The following is a 19946-nucleotide window of genomic DNA, read 5'->3' on the forward strand; positions in this document are numbered from 1 at the left end:
GAGTTGTAATATCGGGCCACCCTCCGCTGATACATCGCCATCCGAACCTGCGCCATTTCCCTCGCTTCCTCCAAGAGATCCAGGTTCCCTCAGAGTTGCTCCGAATTGGCCTCGGGTCGGTGCGCGGCCACCCGAGGTGAGGGGAGTCTGAGCTCCACGGGGACAACGGCTTCCGTGCCATAGGTTAGGCCGAAAGGCGTCTCTCCGGTAGGGGTCCGATGCGTGGTCCGATACGCCCAAAGGACATTCTCGAGTTCTTCGACCCAAGCTTGCCCCGTCCGACCGATTCGCGCTTTGATTCCTTGGAGGATTGTCCGATTTGTGACCTCGGCCTCGCCGTTGGTTTGGGGATGCGACACAGATGTGAACCGATGCTCGATCCCGAACTCGTATTCCCCAATTTGCCAGCCAATGTTGTAACCATTAAGCGCATGGACTTCATCTTTTCCAGTAGAATACTGAAGGATTGTGCTCTTTCATGGCCACTGGGACAGCAAGAATCTCGTCCAGAACTCTCGCAGAAGTCACGGAAATGCTTGTTGTCGAACTGTCGGCCATTATCCGAGATGAGGACCCGAGGTACCCCAAATCGGACAATGATGTTCTTCTTCACGAACTTCCGGACTTGCGCCTCCGTGATAGTGGCCAGCGGCTCTGCCTCCACCCACTTGGTGAAGTAGTCGATTGCAACAATCAAAAATTTCCGCTGAGCTGAAGCGACGGGGAATGGTCCGAGGATATCCATTCCCCACTGGGCGAAGGGCCAGGGTGCAGTGATTGGTGCCAAGGGGACAGAAGGGACTCTCTGGACGTTGGCGTGGCGCTGGCAGGCGTCGCATTTCCGTACATGATCCTTTGAGTCCTCCAACAAGGTAGGCCAATAATAGCCTTGCCTCCTGATCTTGTGCGCCAAGGACCTAGCCTCCAAGTGTGATCCGCAAACGCCTTCGTGGACTTCGCCGAGGACGTAGGCCGCTTCCGAGGGGTGGAGGCACTTTAAGAGGGGGGCGGTGAACGAGGTCCGATACAACCTCCCTTCATAAAGTACGTAGTGGGCGGACTTCATAACAAGTCGCCGAGCTTGATCTTCGTCTTCAGGGAGGATCCCTTCGGCGAGGTAGGCGACAAGCGGGTCCATCCAAGACGGCTCCGGATCAATCGCCATCACCGCTCCAGCCTCGCCGATGCTCGGGGCATCCAGGGTCTCTAGGTAGATCGCCCTCGATAAGTTGTGCGCGTCTGCGCCCACTAAGCGGGACAACCTGTCGGCCCGGGCATTTTCACTTCTTGGGACCTGCTGGATGTCGACACTGCCGAGGTCGGGAATGAGTGCTTGCACCTTCCGGACGTAATTCTGCATGGTCGGGTTCCGGGCTTCGAACTCCCCACGGACCTGCCCGACCACTAGCTGGGAGTCGGTGAAGACCTTCAGGCGCCGGATGCCGAGCTCCTTGGTGAGTTTGAGTCCCGTGACTAGGGCCTCGTACTCCGCCTCGTTGTTGGTCACTGGAAATCCGAACCTCAAGGCATACTCGGCTATCACTCCATCAGGGCTGGTGAGGACCAGCCCGGCCCCTCCATCTTCGAGGTTCGACGACCCATCGATGTGAAGCGTCCAAATCGGGAGGTCGAGGCTGGGTATTTTCGGCGACCTAGGTTCTGCCTCCTGCACCGTGCACTCAGCGAGGAAGTCCGCGAGCGCCTGGGCCTTGATGGCGGGTCGGGGCTGGTAGCGGATGTCGAACTCACCAAGTTCTACTGCCCACTTCACCAGCCGTCCCGCATTCTCAGGATTGCTGAGGATCTGCCGCAGCGGTTGATCGGTCAAGAGGGTGACAGAATGGGCCTGGAAATAGGGGCGAAGCCTCCTGGTCGTGGTCAGCAGCGCGAAGGCGATCTTTTCAGCCTTCGTATACCGCGTCTCGGCATCCCGTAGGACCCGGCTGATGTAGTACACAGGCTTCTGGAGCTTTGCCTCTTCCCGAACCAGTACCGCACTGACTGCGGTTGGGGAGACCGCCAGATAGAGGTAGAGCATCTCCCCTTCTTGCGGCTTGGACAGCAGGGGAGGAGACGCCAAGTATTCCTTGAGCTGGTCGAATGCTGCTTGACATTCGGCCGTCCAGAGGAAGTCTTTCGGGCGTTTCAACACCTTGAAGAAAGGTTGGCAGCGTTCGGCCGATTTTGCCACAAATCGTCCGAGCGCGGCGACCCTCCCGGCGAGCTCCTGAACCTCCTTCACTTTGGTCGGAGGGGACATATCTTGGATGGCCTTGATTTTGTCCGGGTTGGCTTCGATCCCCCGCTGGTTGACAATGAAACCGAGGAACCTCCCGGCCGAAGCGCCGAAGGCGCACTTCGCTGGGTTCAGCTTCATGCGAAACTTCCGCAGGGTGGCGAAAGTCTCCTCCAGATCCGCGATGTGCTGGTCTGCATGGCGGCTCTTCACCAGCATATCATCCACGTACACCTCCATGTTCCGGCCGATTTGCTCTTTGAAGATTTTGTTGACGAGGCGCTGGTAAGTGGCGCCAGCATTCTTCAGACCGAAGGGCATTACCTTGTAACAGTACAGCCCTCGGTCTGTTATAAAGGCAGTTTTCTCCTCGTCCTGTGGAGCCATCATTATCTGGTTGTAGCCGGAGAAGGCATCCATGAAAGACAGCAGCTGATATCCGGAAGTCGCGTCGACCAGTTGGTCTATCCGCGGAAGCGGAAAGCTATCCTTGGGGCATGCCTTGTTCAGGTCGGTGTAGTCGACGCACATCCTCCACTTTCCGCTCGCCTTCCGGACAAGTACGACATTTGCCAGCCATTCGGGGTAGCTGACCTCCCTTATGAATCCTGCCTCCAAGAGCTTGTCTACCTCCTGGTCGACCACTCGGATCCGATCCGGGGCACAGTGTCTCTTCTTCTGCTTTACTGGTCGGTGGGTTGGGTCGACGTTGAGGGCGTGAGAAATGACCTCCGGGTCGATCCCAGGTACATCGGCCGCCGACCAGGCAAATACATCGGCGTTGGCTTGGAGGAATTCCACCAACCGAGCCCGAGCTCCCGGGTCGAGATTGGTGCCGACCCGGACCGTCCGGTCCGGGCGACCTTCCTCGAGGGGAACTTCGATCACACCTTCGGCCGGCTCTCTGTGCCGCAAGGCCACCTCGTCTCTGGCGTCGAGGGACTCGACGCTTAAGGCTTCTACGGGCTTCTTCCCTTTGAGAGTTGCTAGGAAACATTGCCTTGCGGTCGGTTGGTCACCTCGGACCTCTCCAATCCCGGCCGCCGTGGGGAACCGCATGAGCAAGTGGTACGTAGAGACCACCGCGCGAAGGGCGTTCAGTCCGGGTCGTCCGAGGATAGCGTTGTAGGCCGAGGGGACGCGGATGACCAAGAACCCGAGCAGCACCGTGGCTTCTGTGGGTGCAACGCCCGCAGTCACAGGCAGCTCAACGACACCTTCGGCCGAGATAGCGTCACCAGTGAATCCTATGAGGGGGGTGGATGTTTTGTGCAACAATTGTCTGGACAAGCTCATCTTTTGGAAGGCCTCGTAAAACAAAATATCAGCTGAGCTTCCACTATCCACAAGAACACGCCTTACATCATAGTTTGCCATAGTGAGGGAGATCACCATGGCGTCATCATGGGGGGTCTGAACCCCCTTTACATCTTCATCACAAAAAGTGATTACATTACCGACCCTCTGCCTCTTTGCGACGGCTGCCCCTGATGCTTCAGTCGAACCCCCCGCGTTCCTCTCGGGCCGGGGGCAGCCCCCAGTGATAGTATGGATCACGCCCGCGACGGGTCGATTCTGCTCCCGAGGCTCCGGAGGGGCCGGGTCGGCCGGACGCGAGTCTGCGGGGGGACGTCGGTCGTTCACATATCGACCGAGACGCCCTCGGCGGATGAGAGCCTCGATCTCGTCCCGAAGCTGGAAGCAGTCTTCGGTGTCGTGGCCGTGGTCCCGGTGGTACTCACAGTACGCCCGAGAGGGCCTCCTCCCAGGAATCTTCTTCATCTGTCTCGGGACCGGGAGGTCTTCCCGCCCCTTGATTTCCATGAGGATCTGGGCCCGGGGAGTCAGGAGTGGAGTGTACCGGTTGAAACGTCGGGGCGGAGAACGAGGGCGTAGGGCGCCGTGGTTCCTCGCCGGCGACAGACTTCTGCGCCGACGTTGAGGCGTCGGGCTCCTCCTCTGGCGTGCCTCTTTTCGCCTTTTCTTTCCGAGCTTTGGAGGGATCTCGGCGGCCTCCTTGCTCCGGTGGGCGGCCGCCTCCTCGGCGTCCGCATACTGGTTCGCCCGGGACAACAGCTCCGGGAAGCTCCGCGGCAGGCGTTTGTCCCGGGAGAAGGTGAGTCTGCCCTTTCGGAAGCCACGCTTCAGGGCTGAAAGAGCCACCTCCTGGCTCAGGTTCCGGACTTCCAGCGTAGCCTTGTTGAAGCGGGTAAGATAATCCCGCAAGCTTTCTCCCTTGTTTTGCCGGACATCAAAGAGGGAGTCGGAGACCAGTCGCCACCGGCTACTGATGGCGAAATGGGTGATGAAGAGGCGAGTAAACTGGTCGAAGGACTGGATTGAGTTAGCCTCCAAACCGGCGAACCACGCCCTTGCCGGGCCACGGAGGGTCGCCGGGAAGGCCTTGCAGAGGAGAGGATCTGATGCTCCGTGGAGGAGCATAAGGGTCCTGAAACTCTCGACGTGATCCCGCAGGTCCGCCGCCCCGTCATAGGGCTCGATCGCCGGCATTTTAAACCCCGGCGGATTCGGGGTCTGCAGGATCCTCGAGGCAAGCGCCGGCTGGGAGGAGATCTCCAAGTCGGCGAAGGGATCTTTGGAGTGGCCCTTCAGGACCTGAAGTTGTCGGTGGAGATCGTCCACCCGCCGGTCCAGGGAGCGCGACCGATGGGTGGGAGACAAGGAGCACCGAGAGGGGGACCGACTGGAGCGCGGGTTCCTTGAGGACTGGGGGGTCTGGGAACGCGCCCGGGCCCGCCTCTCGTACCCCGCGCAGCTCCGATGGGAAGGTCCCGGCAGAATGGACCGTGCTCGAGAATCTTCCTCGCGCCGGCGCTCCTCCCCATGGGAGAGGAAGGAGCGCGGGTTGAGGAGGACAGGTGAGCGCTCAGGGAGCAGCGGCTCCTGGGCCCGCTGCGGCGCCCGAGACATCACACCCTGCATGTTCTGCACTGCCTCCGCGAGGGTGCGAACCTGCTGGGCTAACTGGTCGAACTGAGCGGCTTCGACCATCTGAATGGGGGGTGGAACGGTGGAGTGTTGCTGAGAATGTGTTGGAGACGCAGCGGCCTCCCGGCCGGAGGCGCGAGAGGCCCCGCGACCGGAGGCATTGGAAGCTCCACGACCACCTCGCCGTGCCATTACGATCGCTCTGAGATCAGTCCCTTCCTCTAGCGCCAACTGTTGCTGGTGGTCCAAACCGAGAACGATTGGCACAGCGGTGTGAACGGGGTTCCGTTTGAATTGCCTTGGTTGGTGTTGATTGCGCTCCACCTTCCACCGGGAAACCTGCAAGCAAGCCTCGCACCACCACTGGGGTAGTGGGGGCCCTCCGACGATCAAGTCAGAGGAGATTGGAGGAGAAGGAGAGATAATAGTAGCAAGTAGGAGAATGCTCTGGAAGTTCTTGCTTACCTCCCCCCTTCTCCCCCCAGCCGCATATATACCAGGCTGGGGGGTCCTTCTGGGGGGTTGGTCATCGTGTGGCACGATGGAGTTGCCACTGACATGGCCGTTACAGGGCGTCGTGGGGCAGCGCTGGGTACGGCCATGACAGGGCGTAGTGGAGCTCCGCTTTGTACGGCTGTTACAGGAGATCGTGGAGTAGCGCCGGATACGACCGTTGCAGGGAGTAGTGGAGCAGAGGGTCGCGGCGTGCTTCAGAGGAACAGCCTGTCGCTGTCGAGAGATTGCCGACTCGGGGTCGGATTGCTGGATCAAGGGGCAGCCGACTCGGGGTCGGGCTGCGAAGCCGAAGATATCCGACTCGGGGTCGGGTTACTGGATCAAGGGGCAGCCGACTCGGGGTCGGGCTGCGAAGCCGAAGATATCCGACTCGGGGTCGGGTTACTGGATCAAGGGGCAGCCGACTCGGGGTCGGGCTGCGAAGCCGAAGATATCCGACTCGGGGTCGGGTTACTGGATCAAGGGGCAGCTGTAGTCTTCTTGGGCGCGCGTGCCGGTCACGTGGGGCATGGTGGCTGAGTTCCCCCGTAACAGATTCTAATGAGACAATCACTAGCATGTTCACTAGGTTTACTGACATTGTCAATGGCCTAAAAAGCCTTGGCAAGAGCTATACTAACAGTGATCTTGTCAGGAAAATACTTCGCTGCCTACCAAGGTCATGGGAAGCCAAGGTGACGGCAATCCAAGAAGCTAAAGACTTGAACAAGCTTCCACTTGAAGAGCTCCTTGGATCCCTAATGACTCACGAGCTAACCATGAAGCAACACAGCGAAGAGGAGTCCTCCCACAAGAAAAAGGTAATAGCTCTTAAGTCTACTTCATCTAACAAGGACTTGTCTTGCAGTAGCAGCAGTGACGAAGAAGAGAATGAGGAAGATGATGGTGAGGCTCTTCTTGTGCGCAAGTTCAAGAAATTCATCAACCACAAGAAGTCCTATCATCAAAGGAGAGGCCCCTCAAATTCCTACCGCAAGGACAAAGGTAAGGAAAGAAAAAATGAGGGGATTGGGTGTTACGAGTGCAAGAAGCCGGGTCACATAAGAGCTGAGTGCCCCTTACTGAAGAAGGGGAGTAAGTACAAGAAGAAGAAGGCTCTTGTCACAACACTATCCGACTCCGACTCATCATCCTCCTCATCAGATGATGAACAAGAAGAGAAGGCCAATTTCTGCTTCATGGCCAATGAAAACGAGGTAACTTCCGATACGCATCCTGATTTTTCTTTTGATGAACTTTATGATGCATTTAATGAATTAATGGTAGAATATAAGGCCATAAATCTTAAGAATAAAGAACTAAAAATAGCTAATCAATCATACCTACATAAATACGATAAATTAGTTAAGGATAAGGATTTAATCATCAAAGAAAATATAGAACTTAAGACAAGCAACCAACTTTTAACTCAAAAGACTAGTACCTTAACTAAAGATAATGAAAAACTAACTAAGGAACTTTCAGAACTTAAAAATCATAAACAAATCTTAAATAAGGATCTCACAAAAGAACTTAATGACCTAAAAGCAGAAAATCAAACTCTAACTAAAGAACTTAACAAATACAAACCCTTAGTTGAAAAATTTACATATATTCTGAAAAATTAAACATGATACTTAATAGTCAACGAGCCGTATTTAATAAAACAGGTTTAGGGTATAAACCAAGAAATAAACAAAAACTTCTTAGTAACTTCTTTGTTAAAGCTGGGGAAACTAAAACTAAGAAAATAACTTGCTTTTGCTGTGGTACTATAGGTCATAAAGCGAATGTGTGTAATTTTAGGAAAAATAAAACAAAAAGGAAAATTAAAAGGTATGGGTTCCAAAAGGAACCAACTTGACTAACCATGAAGGACCCAAGAAAACTTGGGTACTTAAGATGACATGATTTGCTTGTGTAGGAGTGTCTTGCAGCCAAGGTCAACAAAAACTGCTGGTACTTGGATAGTGGCTGCTCAAGGCACATGACGGGTGACAAAGATCAATTTTTCACCCTTGAAGCTAAGAAGGGAGGTGCTGTGACTTTTGGAGACAACAACCAAGGTCACATCATTGGTATTGGTAAAGTTCAAATCACCCCTTCTACTTTTATTGATAATGTTAGATATGTTGATGGTCTTAAGCATAACTTATTAAGCATTAGTCAATTATGTGATAAAGGGTATGATGTTATGTTTAAGCCATCACTATGCATTATAACAAACCCTAATGATAATAGTTTAGTTTTTAAAGGGATTAGACGTGGAAATGTATATGTTGTAGACCTAGAAGATCTTGCAAAACATAACCAATGTTTAGTTGTAAATGAAACTAAAGATAATGATGCTAGTTGGTTATGACACTGTAAGTTAGGTCATGCAAGCATGGACACAATAACTAAACTAGTTAAAAGAGACTCCGTGATAGGTTTGCCAAAATTAAAATTTGAAAAGAACAAAATATGTGAAGCATGTCAATTTGGCAAACAATCTAGGAACTCTTTTAAATCCATAAAATGTGTCTCTACCTCTAGGCCTCTAGAATTATTACACATGGACCTATTTGGTCCAACTAGAACGACAAGCCTAGGTGGAAATAAATATGGTCTAGTTATAGTAGATGATTACTCTAGGTACACATGGGTCATGTTCCTAGTGCATAAGGATCAAGCATTTTCTATGTTTAAGAAGTTCCATAAGGAAGTAACAAATGCTAGAGAGTCTTCAGTCATAGCCATTAGAAGTGACCATGGTACCGAATTCGAAAATCAGTCATTTAATGAATTTTGTAGTAAGAAGGGGATAACCCATAATTTCTCAGCACCTACGACACCACAACAAAATGGAGTGGTGGAAAGGAAGAATAGAACACTAGAGGAAATGGCTAGAACTATGTTATGTGAAAGTAACCTTCCTAAGTACTTTTGGGGAGAAGCCATTAATACCTCTTGTCACATACTAAATAGAGTTCTATTGAGACCCATTATAAAGAAAACACCTTATGAACTGTGGAAAAACAGAAAACCAAAGGTTAATTATTTTCATGTGTTTGGATGTAGGTGTTTTGTGCATAATAATGGGAAAGATAATCTAGGGAAATTTGACTCTAAATCTGATGAAGGAATATTCTTAGGTTATTCTACAACTAGTAAAGCCTATAGAGTCTTTAATAAAAGAACCTTAGTTATAGAAGAATCTATACATGTTGTTTTTGATGACTCTAGTGACATCTCGTCTAGTAAGAAGGTTAATTTTGATGATGATATGGAAATACTTGAAGAAAAGATAGATGAGATGGGATTACAAGATGATAATCAAAAGTTGATTGAAGGAGAATCATCAAGCCAAGAGGCTATTATGGATCATGGGCTAACTAAAGCTTGGAGGTATGCTCATGGGCATCCTAAGGAACTAATTCTAGATGATCCATCTCAACCCGTTAGGACTAGAGCATCCCTTAGGAATTTGAATAACCATCTAGCTTTTGTTTCACACTTTGAGCCCAAACATATAGAAGAAGCCGAAAATGATGTAAATTGGATAAATGCAATGCAAGAAGAACTAAACCAATTTACTAGAAACAAAGTGTGGAATCTAGTAGAGAGACCTTCTGAATATCCAATTATTGGTACTAAATGGATTTATAAAAATAAACTTGATGAAAATGGAATTGTTATAAGGAATAAGGCTAGACTAGTAGCAAAGGGGTATAATCAAGAAGAAGGTATAGATTTTGATGAAACCTTTGCTCCCGTAGCTAGACTTGAGGCGATTAGACTACTATTAGCATATGCATGCTCTAAGGACTTCAAACTATTTCAAATGGATGTAAAAAGTGCATTTTTAAATGGGTATATTAATGAGGAGGTATATGTAGAACAACCTCCTGGTTTTGAAAATCATCAATACCCCAATCATGTATATAAGCTAAATAAAGCACTTTATGGTTTAAAACAAGCACCTAGAGCATGGTATGAGAGGCTTAGCAAATTCCTATTAGAACATGAATTCTCTAGGGGAAATGTAGATACAACACTATTTCTGAAAAAGCAAAATAAGGATATGTTATTAGTACAGATTTATGTTGATGATATCATTTTCGGTGCTACTAACAATCGCCTCTGCGAGGAATTTGCTGATTTGATGCAGAGTGAGTTTGAGATGAGCATGATGGGAGAGCTAAACTACTTTCTCGGGCTTCAAATCAAACAGTCTGAAGGAGGCATCTTCATCAATCAAGCCAAATATATCAAGGAGATGCTCAAGAAGTTTGACATGGAGGGAAACAAGTCAATCAGCACCCCCATGAGCTCATCATGCAAGTTAGACCAAGATGAATCAGGTAAATCTGTAGATCAAAAACTTTATAGAGGTATGATAGGATCTTTACTGTATCTTACTGCAAGTAGACCTGATATTATGTTTAGTGTGTGCATGTGTGCTAGATATCAGGCTAATCCTAAAGAATCACATCTAGTTGCAGTTAAGAGAATTTTTAAATACTTAATAGGAACTAAGAACATAGGGCTATGGTACTCTAAAGAATCTAGCCTAAACTTAATAGGGTACACAGATTCAGACTTTGCTAGATGTAAGCTTGATAGAAAAAGTACCAGCGGGTCGTGTCAATTTCTAGGAGAAAACCTTATCTCACGGTGTAGCAAGAAACAAAACTCGGTTGCATTATCCATTGCAGAAGCTGAATATGTTGCAGCCGGGAGTTGTTGTGCTCAAATCTTATGGATTAAACAACAATTAGAAGATTATGGCATTAAACAAGATAAAATTCCCATTAATTGTGATAATACAAGTGCCATAAACCTAACTAAAAATCCAATTCAACATTCAAGAACTAAACACATTGAGATAAGACATCACTTCATAAGAGATCATGTATTGAATGGTGATGTGACACTCCAATTTGTTTGTACTGATAATCAATTAGCAGATATTTTTACAAAACCCCTAAGTGAAGAGAGGTTTAGTGTGCTTAGGAGGGGATTAGGAGTGATTGATCCATCCTAGTGGTTCCACTAGATACATTGATTTTGATGATTACAATGTGGTTAAAAATAGAGTTTCTTTCCAATGATCATCAAATCAGATCTTAATTAAGTGATTTTCCATCATTCGGCACGATTATAGCATGAGTTTTAGGTGCGTGCCAAAGTTAGAGACGACTCGAGTAAGTTTCAGAGCCGGCTCCTAAGGGGGAGTCGACTCGCGCATTGGCGGGAGTCGACTCGCAAAGATGGCAGCAGAGGGGGAGTCGACTCGCATACTGTCGGGAGTCGACTCGAGGTCCACAGGCGCATAAGGAGAGTCGACTCGCGCATATTCTGGAGTCGACTCGAGGTCGAGTCGACTCGCGACTCAGTGGAGTCGACTCGCAGTCGGGATCCGACTTTTAAACCCTAGATTTGTCGTTTCGAAAACACTTTTCTTTCAAGCCGCCACTGTTCAAAAAGCCCTAGAGCCGACTCCTAGGTCGTCCCCGATCGTCTCCAAGCCATTTTTCCGTCGATTCTTCGCCGGACATTGAGTTCTCCTCCCTTCCTAGGTCATTCCCGGTCGGTTCCGAGTCTTTTCCGTCGGTCCTTCACCGTCCTCTAGGTTTTTCCTCTCAGTTTAGGTCAAAATGTCGCGTAAGACCGTAGTTAGGAAGAGGTCCCGACCCGAGGCCGGTCCCGAGCGGCGCTCCAAGGCGCGGCACGATCCCGCGAGGCAACCACCTCCGGCTCGTTCCCCGCCTAGGGCGGTTCCCGCGAGGCCATTGGCCGGGAAGGTCGTCTCCACCGGGAGGTATGTCGATTTCGACTTCCTCTTCCTCTCCCGGGAAGGGTTCACCATAGGTGATAGACTTAAGGCCCAGGGCCTAGAGTACTTCCTTACACTGGACCTCCCCACATACCCGGGCCTTATTAGAGAGTTCTATGGTACCGTCCATCGGGGAGATGGAGGTATCGAGGGCACAGTAGCCGGTGTCCCTTTGCGTGTCACGGAGGATCTTATTGCCCACATCCTCCACCTTCCATTAGCAGGGGTGGCTCCCGCACACCCTGAGGATAGGGTTGAGGCCCTTACGGCCGTTCTAGGACATCCACCCCAGTCACCTCTAGACGAGGTATCCACGAGCTCACTACCGATTGAGGTGCGGATCCTCTTGAGTATTTTGTCTAGATCCATCTTCCCTAAGACAGGGAGATTTGATTTTGTAAATGAGAGAGACCTAGCTCTTATGTTCTATATCCTTCAGGACACCCCAATCAACTTCCCTAAGCTCATCTATAGGTATATGTGTGAGCCCCTAGATAGACCTAGGCTCACCCTCCCATACGGCATGATTTTCACCCTTCTTTTTAGGGAGTACGAGGTTCCCATTCCTGAGGGGAGCCCTTTCGCGCTTTGCGATGGACTGATCGCACGCGTGCGGGGACCCTACATAGGATGGGGTTTCGGAAGAGAGAGGGGGTATGGGTTAGGAAGTCTACCCTCACCGCTCAGACCACCAGACCTTCACCCAGTCCTGAGCCCGATTCAGACTACCCAGACCTTCTAGACCATCCAGACCTTCCATCCACTCCTCCTGCTCCTACTACCTCCGCCGGACCTTCCTCCTCGGCTCCACCATCCATGGAGGTCCGGATTGATCCTGAGCAGCTCCGGGAGCTGCGACAGGAGATAGTCAGAGATGTGAGGGATGAGCTGCTTCGGGAGCTCCGAGGTGCGGTGCCTGCTCCCACTCCTGCACCCGTATCTTCTCAGTTGGTCCCTTCCTTGACAGCCGTGACTGACATGACGGCTCATGTACGGGAAGAGATCTACAATGTCCGGAGTTTGGTCCAGGCCCAGTTCCACAGCATGAGTGAGGTCACGAGCACCACTCGACAGATGCGAGAGGACATAGGTCGTGACATGCACACCACCACCGAGGGGGCCGAGCGCTTGTCGAATGTACTCATCGACAAGCTGGACGCACTTCAGACGTCGGTGACTGGGCTTCAGACGTCGGCGACTGAGCTCTCCACTACACATAGCAGAGCCACTACGTCTATTATCACGCAGCTTGGCCATGTTACAGATGCAGTCACCCTCCTCATGGAGCAGAGCCGATTGAGAGGAGGAGCCACATCCACGAGAGGAGGACCCACATCCTCGAGAGGAGGTGCCTCATCCTCGAGGAGGCCATAGATGTTTTTGTGTTTTGTCTTGTTTTACTTTACTTATTGTATTCTCACATGTATTCACATTCATATCAATACAATGAGTAGACATTTTATCTTCAATTATGTGCCATTTGATGATTGGTTGTGCCATTGATTGTGTGTGATTGCCTCCTTTTTGATATGATGACAAAAAGGGGGAGAAATAAAATATGTAAAAAAAAAAGGGGAGAAATATGTATAAAGTATGTAAAAGGGGCGAAATATGTAAAAGAAATCAATGGAAATCAATAAAAACATAAAACTCTTAAAAACACACAAATTTGTTCTAAGTGGATTCGGTACCTCGAGGCTCATTATCTCTCTTTTGGGGCTCCTAATGGAGTAATCTCCAGAATCTATTCAAGGGATATTCGGAGATTAGCTGAATCCTACACAAGAACAAATTGACAGATTTTCCCTCTAAATACAAAAAATTCAGTTCAAAAACTTCAAAGCATTAAAAGGAAATTCAGAGAATCAAAACATAGTTGAATGCATATGTTGAGGGGGAGAATCTGAATTTTAATCAAACTAAATCATTAATGACATATAAGCCAAACAATTGATTGCATAATATGAAGGCTTATATAATTCCAAATGAAAGGGGGAGCTTTAACTCCGAAATTTATTGTTTCACTCCTTTCAAGCTTGGATAAATTGAATTACCAGACATTTGAATTTATTTATGGATTTTATTTCATTATTTATTGAGCAATTCATTTTACATATACTCAAAGTTTTGTCATCATCAAAAAGGGGGAGATTGTGGAGTGATTGATTAAAACCCCATTTGATTTTGATGAGCTCAAAGCATTTGAGTATATCTTTTGATTACTAATGAATTCAATTGAGTGTTTCAGTGAAAATCCTGTCTAAGTGTCCCAAGACTTGGTTCATAATTTTTGGATAAGTTAAGGAGTCTGTTTGAACCAATGTCTGAGACTCGAGTCGACTCCCGAGTATCACGAGTCGACTCCAAGCGTATCAAGTTCACTGGCACGAGCTCGAGTCGACTCCAGATAAGTACTGTTGCGGGATTTTCACCCCGGCAACAGCCTTAGTCCCAACCGAGCAGAAAGAGACCGCGTCCCCCACGAGGTATTGTCCGCTTTGGGCGCTCCGGTCCGCGCGTCCAGCGCTGACGGAAGGAGACGTTTCCGGCCCGCGCGTCCAGCGCTGACGGGGGGATTGCCCTCACGGTTTTGTCCCACAAAAGGGCCCTCGTGAGGAAAAGGCTTCGCCCTCCTCATTATAAGGCACGGAACCTTTCCGCTCTAGCCGATGTGGGACTAAATTCAAGGCCCCCTCCCCCCCCCCACAACATAGCCCCCCCAGCGGGAAGGTTCCGGCCAGGTTTTACCCCAACGGGCCCCCACAGTCCTGGAGGGTAGTCAATGGAGAGAGGAGGCTGGCCCTTCCTCTAGCGCCAACTGTTGCTGGTGGTCCAAACCGAGAACGATTGGCACAGCGGTGTGAACGGGGTTCCGTTTGGGTTGCCTTGGTTGGTGTTGATTGCGCTCCACTTTCCACCGGGAAACCTGCAAGTAAGCCTCGCACCACCACTGGGGTAGTGGGGGCCCTCCGACGATCAAGTCAGAGGAGATTGGAGGAGAAGGAGAGATAATAGTAGCAAGTAGGAGAATGCTCTAGAAGTTCGTGCTTACCTCCCCCCTTCTCCCCCCAGCCGCATATATACCAGGCTGGGGGGTCCTTCTGGGGGGTTGGTCATCGTGTGGCACGATGGAGTTGCCACTGACATGGCCGTTACAGGGCGTCGTGGGGCAGCGCTGGGTACGGCCATGACAGGGCGTAGTGGAGCTCCGCTTTGTACGGCTGTTACAGGAGATCGTGGAGCAGCGCCGGATACGACCGTTGCAGGGAGTGGTGGAGCAGAGGGTCGCGGCGTGCTTCAGAGGAACAGCCTGTCGTTGTCGAGAGATTGCCGACTCGGGGTCGGATTGCTGGATCAAGGGGCAGCCGACTCGGGGTCGGGCTGCGAAGCCGAAGATATCCGACTCGGGGTCGGGTTACTGAATCAAGGGGCAGCCGACTCGGGGTCGGGCTGCGAAGCCGAAGATATCCGACTCGGGGTCGGATTACTGGATCAAGGGGCAGCTGTAGTCTTCTTGGGCGCGCGTGCCGGTCACGTGGGGCATGGTGGCTGAGTTCCCCCGTAACAAGTACGAGTCGACTCCGACTGAGAACAGACAGAAGGACAGAAAGCTTCAACTCAGAACCTGTCAGCGAGTCGACTCCCGAAGTGCGCGAGTCGACTCCGATGTTCACCAAGTCGACTCCAAGGAAGTAAGAGTCGACTCCAAGCAGTCACAGGCAGAAAAGTCAGAGAACAGTTTTCGGGTCTGAGATTCGAGTCGACTCCAGTGGAACGCGAGTCGACTCCGATAGGTGGCAAGTCGACTCCAGAGAAAGCAAGAGTCGACTCTCAGCGGTACACAAAGAAAAAGTCAGAGAGCATTTTATGGACTCTAAGATTCGAGTCGACTCCCGCAATACGCGAGTCGACTCCAAGACACCGCGACCCCAAGACAGACAGAAAACCAAGTTACTGCCTCTGAGATTCGAGTCGACTCCCAAATAGCTCGAGTCGACTCCAAGACAGCTTCACGTCAAAAGGCAGAAGACCATCTTTCGGAAACTGAGAGCCGAGTCGACTCCAAGAAAGTTCGAGTCGACTCCAAGACTGGACGAGCCAAAAGACAGAGGATCGGAAGTTCGGGCTCTGAGATTCGAGTCGACTCCCAGGACAGTCGAGTCGACTCGAGTGGACAAAATTCAAAATTGGATCCACGGACTTCAGTGGATGAGCCGACTCCAAAATTGCCAAGTCAGCTCCAGAAGTTGACGAGTCGACTCCAGGTCAAGACGAGTCGACTCCCAGTCGTGAAGGCAACTTTAATTCAAATTTGGAACAGTTGCCGAGTCGACTCCGGAAAAGCTTGAGTCGACTCCCGCTACAGCCGAGTCGACTCCTGATCGCGCGAGTCGACTCCAACCCACCAACGGTCATATTGTCAGGCTGCGCAGAGTGTTCAGAACGGGCAGAAAAAGCACTCTAACGGCTAGTTTCCATGGGGGTTGGCTTAAATAGCCACAGAGGACTGTAGCAAGGCAGAGAACAACCATTCCACTCCAACTAATCAAGCATTCAAGCTCTGCAACGTGCTCTTCAACGAAAAAGAGGAAGATCTGCATTTACTGCTTCCAACTACATCTTCCCAGCAATTAAAGCCTCCTTCTCCTGCATTCAAGTCGACTACTCTTTCAAGAGGAGACCAGAAGTTTAAGAAGCCATTCCTCATCTCCAATCTAAAAGCGTTTGAGGCTTCTTAACTTCATTTATTGTTCATATTGTTTTCATCTGCTTTTTGAGAAGCTCATTTTCTGTTTTCTTTCTACAACTTGTATTTACTTAGTTCAATCGGGGATTGAATCAAGGGGATTGAGGTTGGTTGGTGAGCCGAGTTAAAACCAACGTGTGTAAGGGTTTGATTGTGATCCCGGGAAAACAATCGGGGCGGTTCTAGTCGGTGAGCCTGGGAAAACCGACCGAGTTCGTTGTGAGCTCGTAAAACAACAAGTTTGGTTGTGAGCTTGGAAAACAACCGGCTGTAATCCAAGGGGGTTATAGTGAATTCCCAAGTGAGACTTGGGGAGTGGACGTAGGAGCAAGGGTTAGCTCCGAACCACTATAAAACCTTGTGTTTGTGTTGGATTGTCTCTCTTCTTCTTCCCCTCACATCACTCACAGCACTTAGCATTAATTAAATAACTTGCAATAGTTTTTAATTAGTCAACCACATCGTATTAATTATTCAAATTATTTTAAAACCCAATTCACCCCCCCCCCTTGGGTTGTCTATCTGGGCAACACCAACTCCTTGACACCTGAAACATTTGATATCACGAGATCTAGAGGATGAATTAGTTTCCATTTTACCTTTAGGTGCAGCAATCGAATTTTTGGCCTTTGCATCTTCTTTTGGCTTTGACACAGATTTGTTATTTTGCCAATTCGATTTCCATGAGGAACTAGTAGTAAATTTGGAAGTACTCTTAGCTTTCAATTGCCTTTCCACTAGAATAGCTTTGTGCAGCAAATCCTCCATCTCTATATAATGTTGCAATTCTACCACATCAGCTATCTCCTTCTTTAAACCTCCAATGAATCTAGCCATAGTTGCCTCTCGGTCTTCTTCAACATTGGCTCTAATCATGGCTATTTCCATCTCCTTATAGTAATCTTCCACACTCATGGAGCCTTGAGTTAGACTTTGCAATTTCCTGTGCAAATCTCTATAGTAGTGGCTGGGTACAAACCTTTTTCTCATGACAGCCTTCATCTCATCCCATGTACCAATAGGCCTCTCCCCATTTCTACGTCTACTAGTCACCATTTGATCCCACCAAATACTAGCATAATCATGGAACTCAACAATGGCTAGTTTAACCCTCTTCTCCTCGGAATAATTATGACATTCAAACACATGTTCAACCTTTCTCTCCCACTCTAAATATAATTCAGGATCATTTTTACCTTGGAATGCAGGGATTGTCATCTTAATACTTCCCAAATGACTGTCTTTTCTTGATTCATCTCTTTGCCTCCTTCCATTACTTCTTCCATCCGAATACTCCTCTTCTTCTTCTTCTTCAAACATCCGCCCCCTCAAAGGTTTGAGTCTGCTTGGTGATTCCAAATCATTCATTCGTGCACCAAGCTTAGTAAGTTGATCAGCAATGGCTTTCATCCATAACTTCATATCAACATCTGGTTGTTTACTACCTTCACTACTCATCTTTGTATGCTGCAATCAAAAGATTAGTATAAACAGAATAGGTCCTCACACACTCCTCTCTCTGGTGGACACTCTTTTATGGTTTTTTCTTGATGATGATCTCACCCTCTTACCTTTTACCACTTAGCTTCACCTTATGAGCTCTTAAATAAGAACCTTTTGGATGTTTCTACACAACAGGAAACAGTAAGGAGTCGATGATAACCTTAGGGAACAAGAACTCGCAAGAAACAATTTAATTGGAACCAACAAAGGGTTCAAGGAAGGTTTGAATTGAGAACAATTCAATGGAAGCGTTAAAGAACCCACAAGGAAATTAGAAGCAAAATCTGCCCCGAATTTTTTTCTTTTTTTTTTTTCTTTTTTTCTTCTTCTTCTTTCTTCCTTCTCTTTTTTTTTTTTTTTTTTTTGAAATAGCAGAACAGAAAGAAACAAGGACGATGACACAAATCGATTAAAGGAAGATGTCACCAAGGATATAGAGATAAACAACAGCGGAACACCTTTTTTTTTTTTGAATTAAACAAGATAAACACACAAAGGATAGATAACACCTGATTTCAGGAACCGGGCTCTGATACCAAATGATAAGAGCACACTTCGGACCGTCCTGGAAACAGGTAGAGAATGAGAAACTTGACCCTAACCGCGACCTGCCGGTAGAACCAAAGTTATCAAAAGAAGCGTGACCCTAACCGCGACCTGCCGGTAGAACCAACACTAAGTTCTAATCCAAGAACAAAGGTGAAGCTCTCACATAAGAGAAACCCTCAAATTTCATTCATGCGTTCTCCCCCTCTCAAGTACAATCAGGTGCTATTTTAAGGCTGAAATGGCTTTAAAGAGAAGCAACTCCTAGGAAATTACATAGCACTACTTGTCATGCATTTTCCAAGGCTGCATTTACCAAGGCTTGGAAAAGATGCATGTTACACCTACTCCTAGAAAAGTAACCAAAACTTAGGAAAAAGATCCCAAAGTAATTATAGTGACTTTGGGAACTACAAGAAAGTCTGAATGTGACTTGGGGAATACAAAACATCATCTGAAATATCACCCCAAAAGTATGCACGAAAATCCAAATATAATAGGAAAGTTGGCCTTCCCATGAATGCTTCTTGTCATGTGATTTGGACTTTCCAAAGTGTTGTCTTCAGGTTGGACTCAAAGCATCTTCACCCAATTGTATGAAAGTGACCCCATTAGGTGCAGCTTCTATCTCACGTTGGTCTTCTTTTCCTTTGATTTTTATGATCAGGCTTTCCAAAGCTTGTTTCATCCTCTTAGTCTTGGCCCTAGTCATAGGACCTTCAATTCCATGCAAAGGATCTTTAGATGGGCTGGTTGCGTCTCTATCATTGGTTGCGTCTCTATCAGCTCTTCTCTAGCATATACATATAAATACTAATGGACTTTCATAGGATCGAGCAATACAACTTGTTTAAATAAAGATGACAAAATTCTATTTCTAATTGCTCTCTCGAAATGAATCCTCGGATCAAGCTAATTTTATGAACCTGTAAAAACAGTAGAATATAGAATAATGAGCAAAACAGTCTAGTAAGCAATGAACAACTTCAGATAAATATATCAAGCAATAAAATAAATAATAATAATATATTAAAAATAAGAATGTAAAGTACATCAATTCAAAATCAAATTTAAACACTACTCAGTCATTTCAAAATTTAATTTCATTCATAAATCAATTTCTTTCGAAATATCAAGTTCATCTGCATAACCATAAACTGTGACTACATTTATCTCTTATAGTTAAGCCAGAATATAAGCACAATAATAATCAAAGTGCCAACATATAACTCCTACGGGCAGGGTATCAATATGCCAACGTATAACCATCACTAGTAGGGTATTGATGTACTAACGCATAACCTCTACCGGTAGGGTATCGATATACCTGTATATAATCCCACTGGTATGGTATCGATATGCTAGTATATAACCCCTACTAATAGGGTATCGATATATAGTCAGGCTGCAAAAATATCTCGAATCAAAATTTTATTTCCATCGAATCAGTTTCATATTTTAAATCAAAAAATACATAAAACCATCCGGTATCAAAATCAATCAATCATAATCCACAATAAAATCAATACCTTTGATCATGTATTAATTAATATTCTATAATAAGATATATTCAACAAATAAGTATTATGTTTTAAGTTCATAAATCAAAAATAATATGACTCAAAATTCAATGACATAAATATTATAAAATT

The 19946-nt window shown here is 47.8% G+C and overlaps 2 protein-coding genes across 2 annotated transcripts; one reads left to right on the forward strand and one right to left on the reverse strand.

Annotated features, from left to right (window-relative positions):
• The first annotated feature begins 4522 nt into the window (after positions 1 to 4522).
• LOC149751086 (uncharacterized) lies at positions 4523 to 8042 on the forward strand. The gene is made up of 2 exons (XM_089927917.1): positions 4523 to 6897; positions 7605 to 8042. The coding sequence occupies exons 1-2, from the start codon at positions 6259 to 6261 to the stop codon at positions 8040 to 8042; spliced, it is 1077 nt and encodes a 358-aa protein (XP_089784043.1). The 5' UTR covers positions 4523 to 6258.
• An 8721-nt stretch (positions 8043 to 16763) lies between these two features.
• On the reverse strand, positions 16764 to 17463 carry LOC149751087 (uncharacterized). Its single transcript, XM_089927918.1, has 2 exons — positions 16845 to 17463; positions 16764 to 16792 (listed from the first exon to the last, which is right to left on the reverse strand). The coding sequence occupies exons 1-2, from the start codon at positions 17461 to 17463 to the stop codon at positions 16764 to 16766; spliced, it is 648 nt and encodes a 215-aa protein (XP_089784044.1).
• Positions 17464 to 19946: the final 2483 nt, after the last annotated feature.

This window comes from Phoenix dactylifera, chromosome 16 (assembly GCF_051530095.1).
Source record: "Phoenix dactylifera cultivar Ajwa chromosome 16, Ajwa_hap1_PhDact_Kaust_v1.1, whole genome shotgun sequence".
Lineage (NCBI taxonomy): Eukaryota > Viridiplantae > Streptophyta > Magnoliopsida > Arecales > Arecaceae > Phoenix > Phoenix dactylifera.

Coding starts and splice junctions, on each gene's coding strand:
- LOC149751086 (XM_089927917.1), top strand. CDS start 6,259: ATGTTCACTAGGTTTACTGACATTGTCAATGGCCTAAAAAGCCTTGGC. Junction 6,898..7,604: donor TCATGGCCAATGAAAACGAG/GTAACTTCCGAT, acceptor TTGCTTGTGTAG/GAGTGTCTTGCAGCCAAGGT.
- LOC149751087 (XM_089927918.1), bottom strand. CDS start 17,463: ATGACAATCCCTGCATTCCAAGGTAAAAATGATCCTGAATTATATTTA. Junction 16,793..16,844: donor TTCGATTGCTGCACCTAAAG/GTAAAATGGAAA, acceptor CAAATGTTTCAG/GTGTCAAGGAGTTGGTGTTG.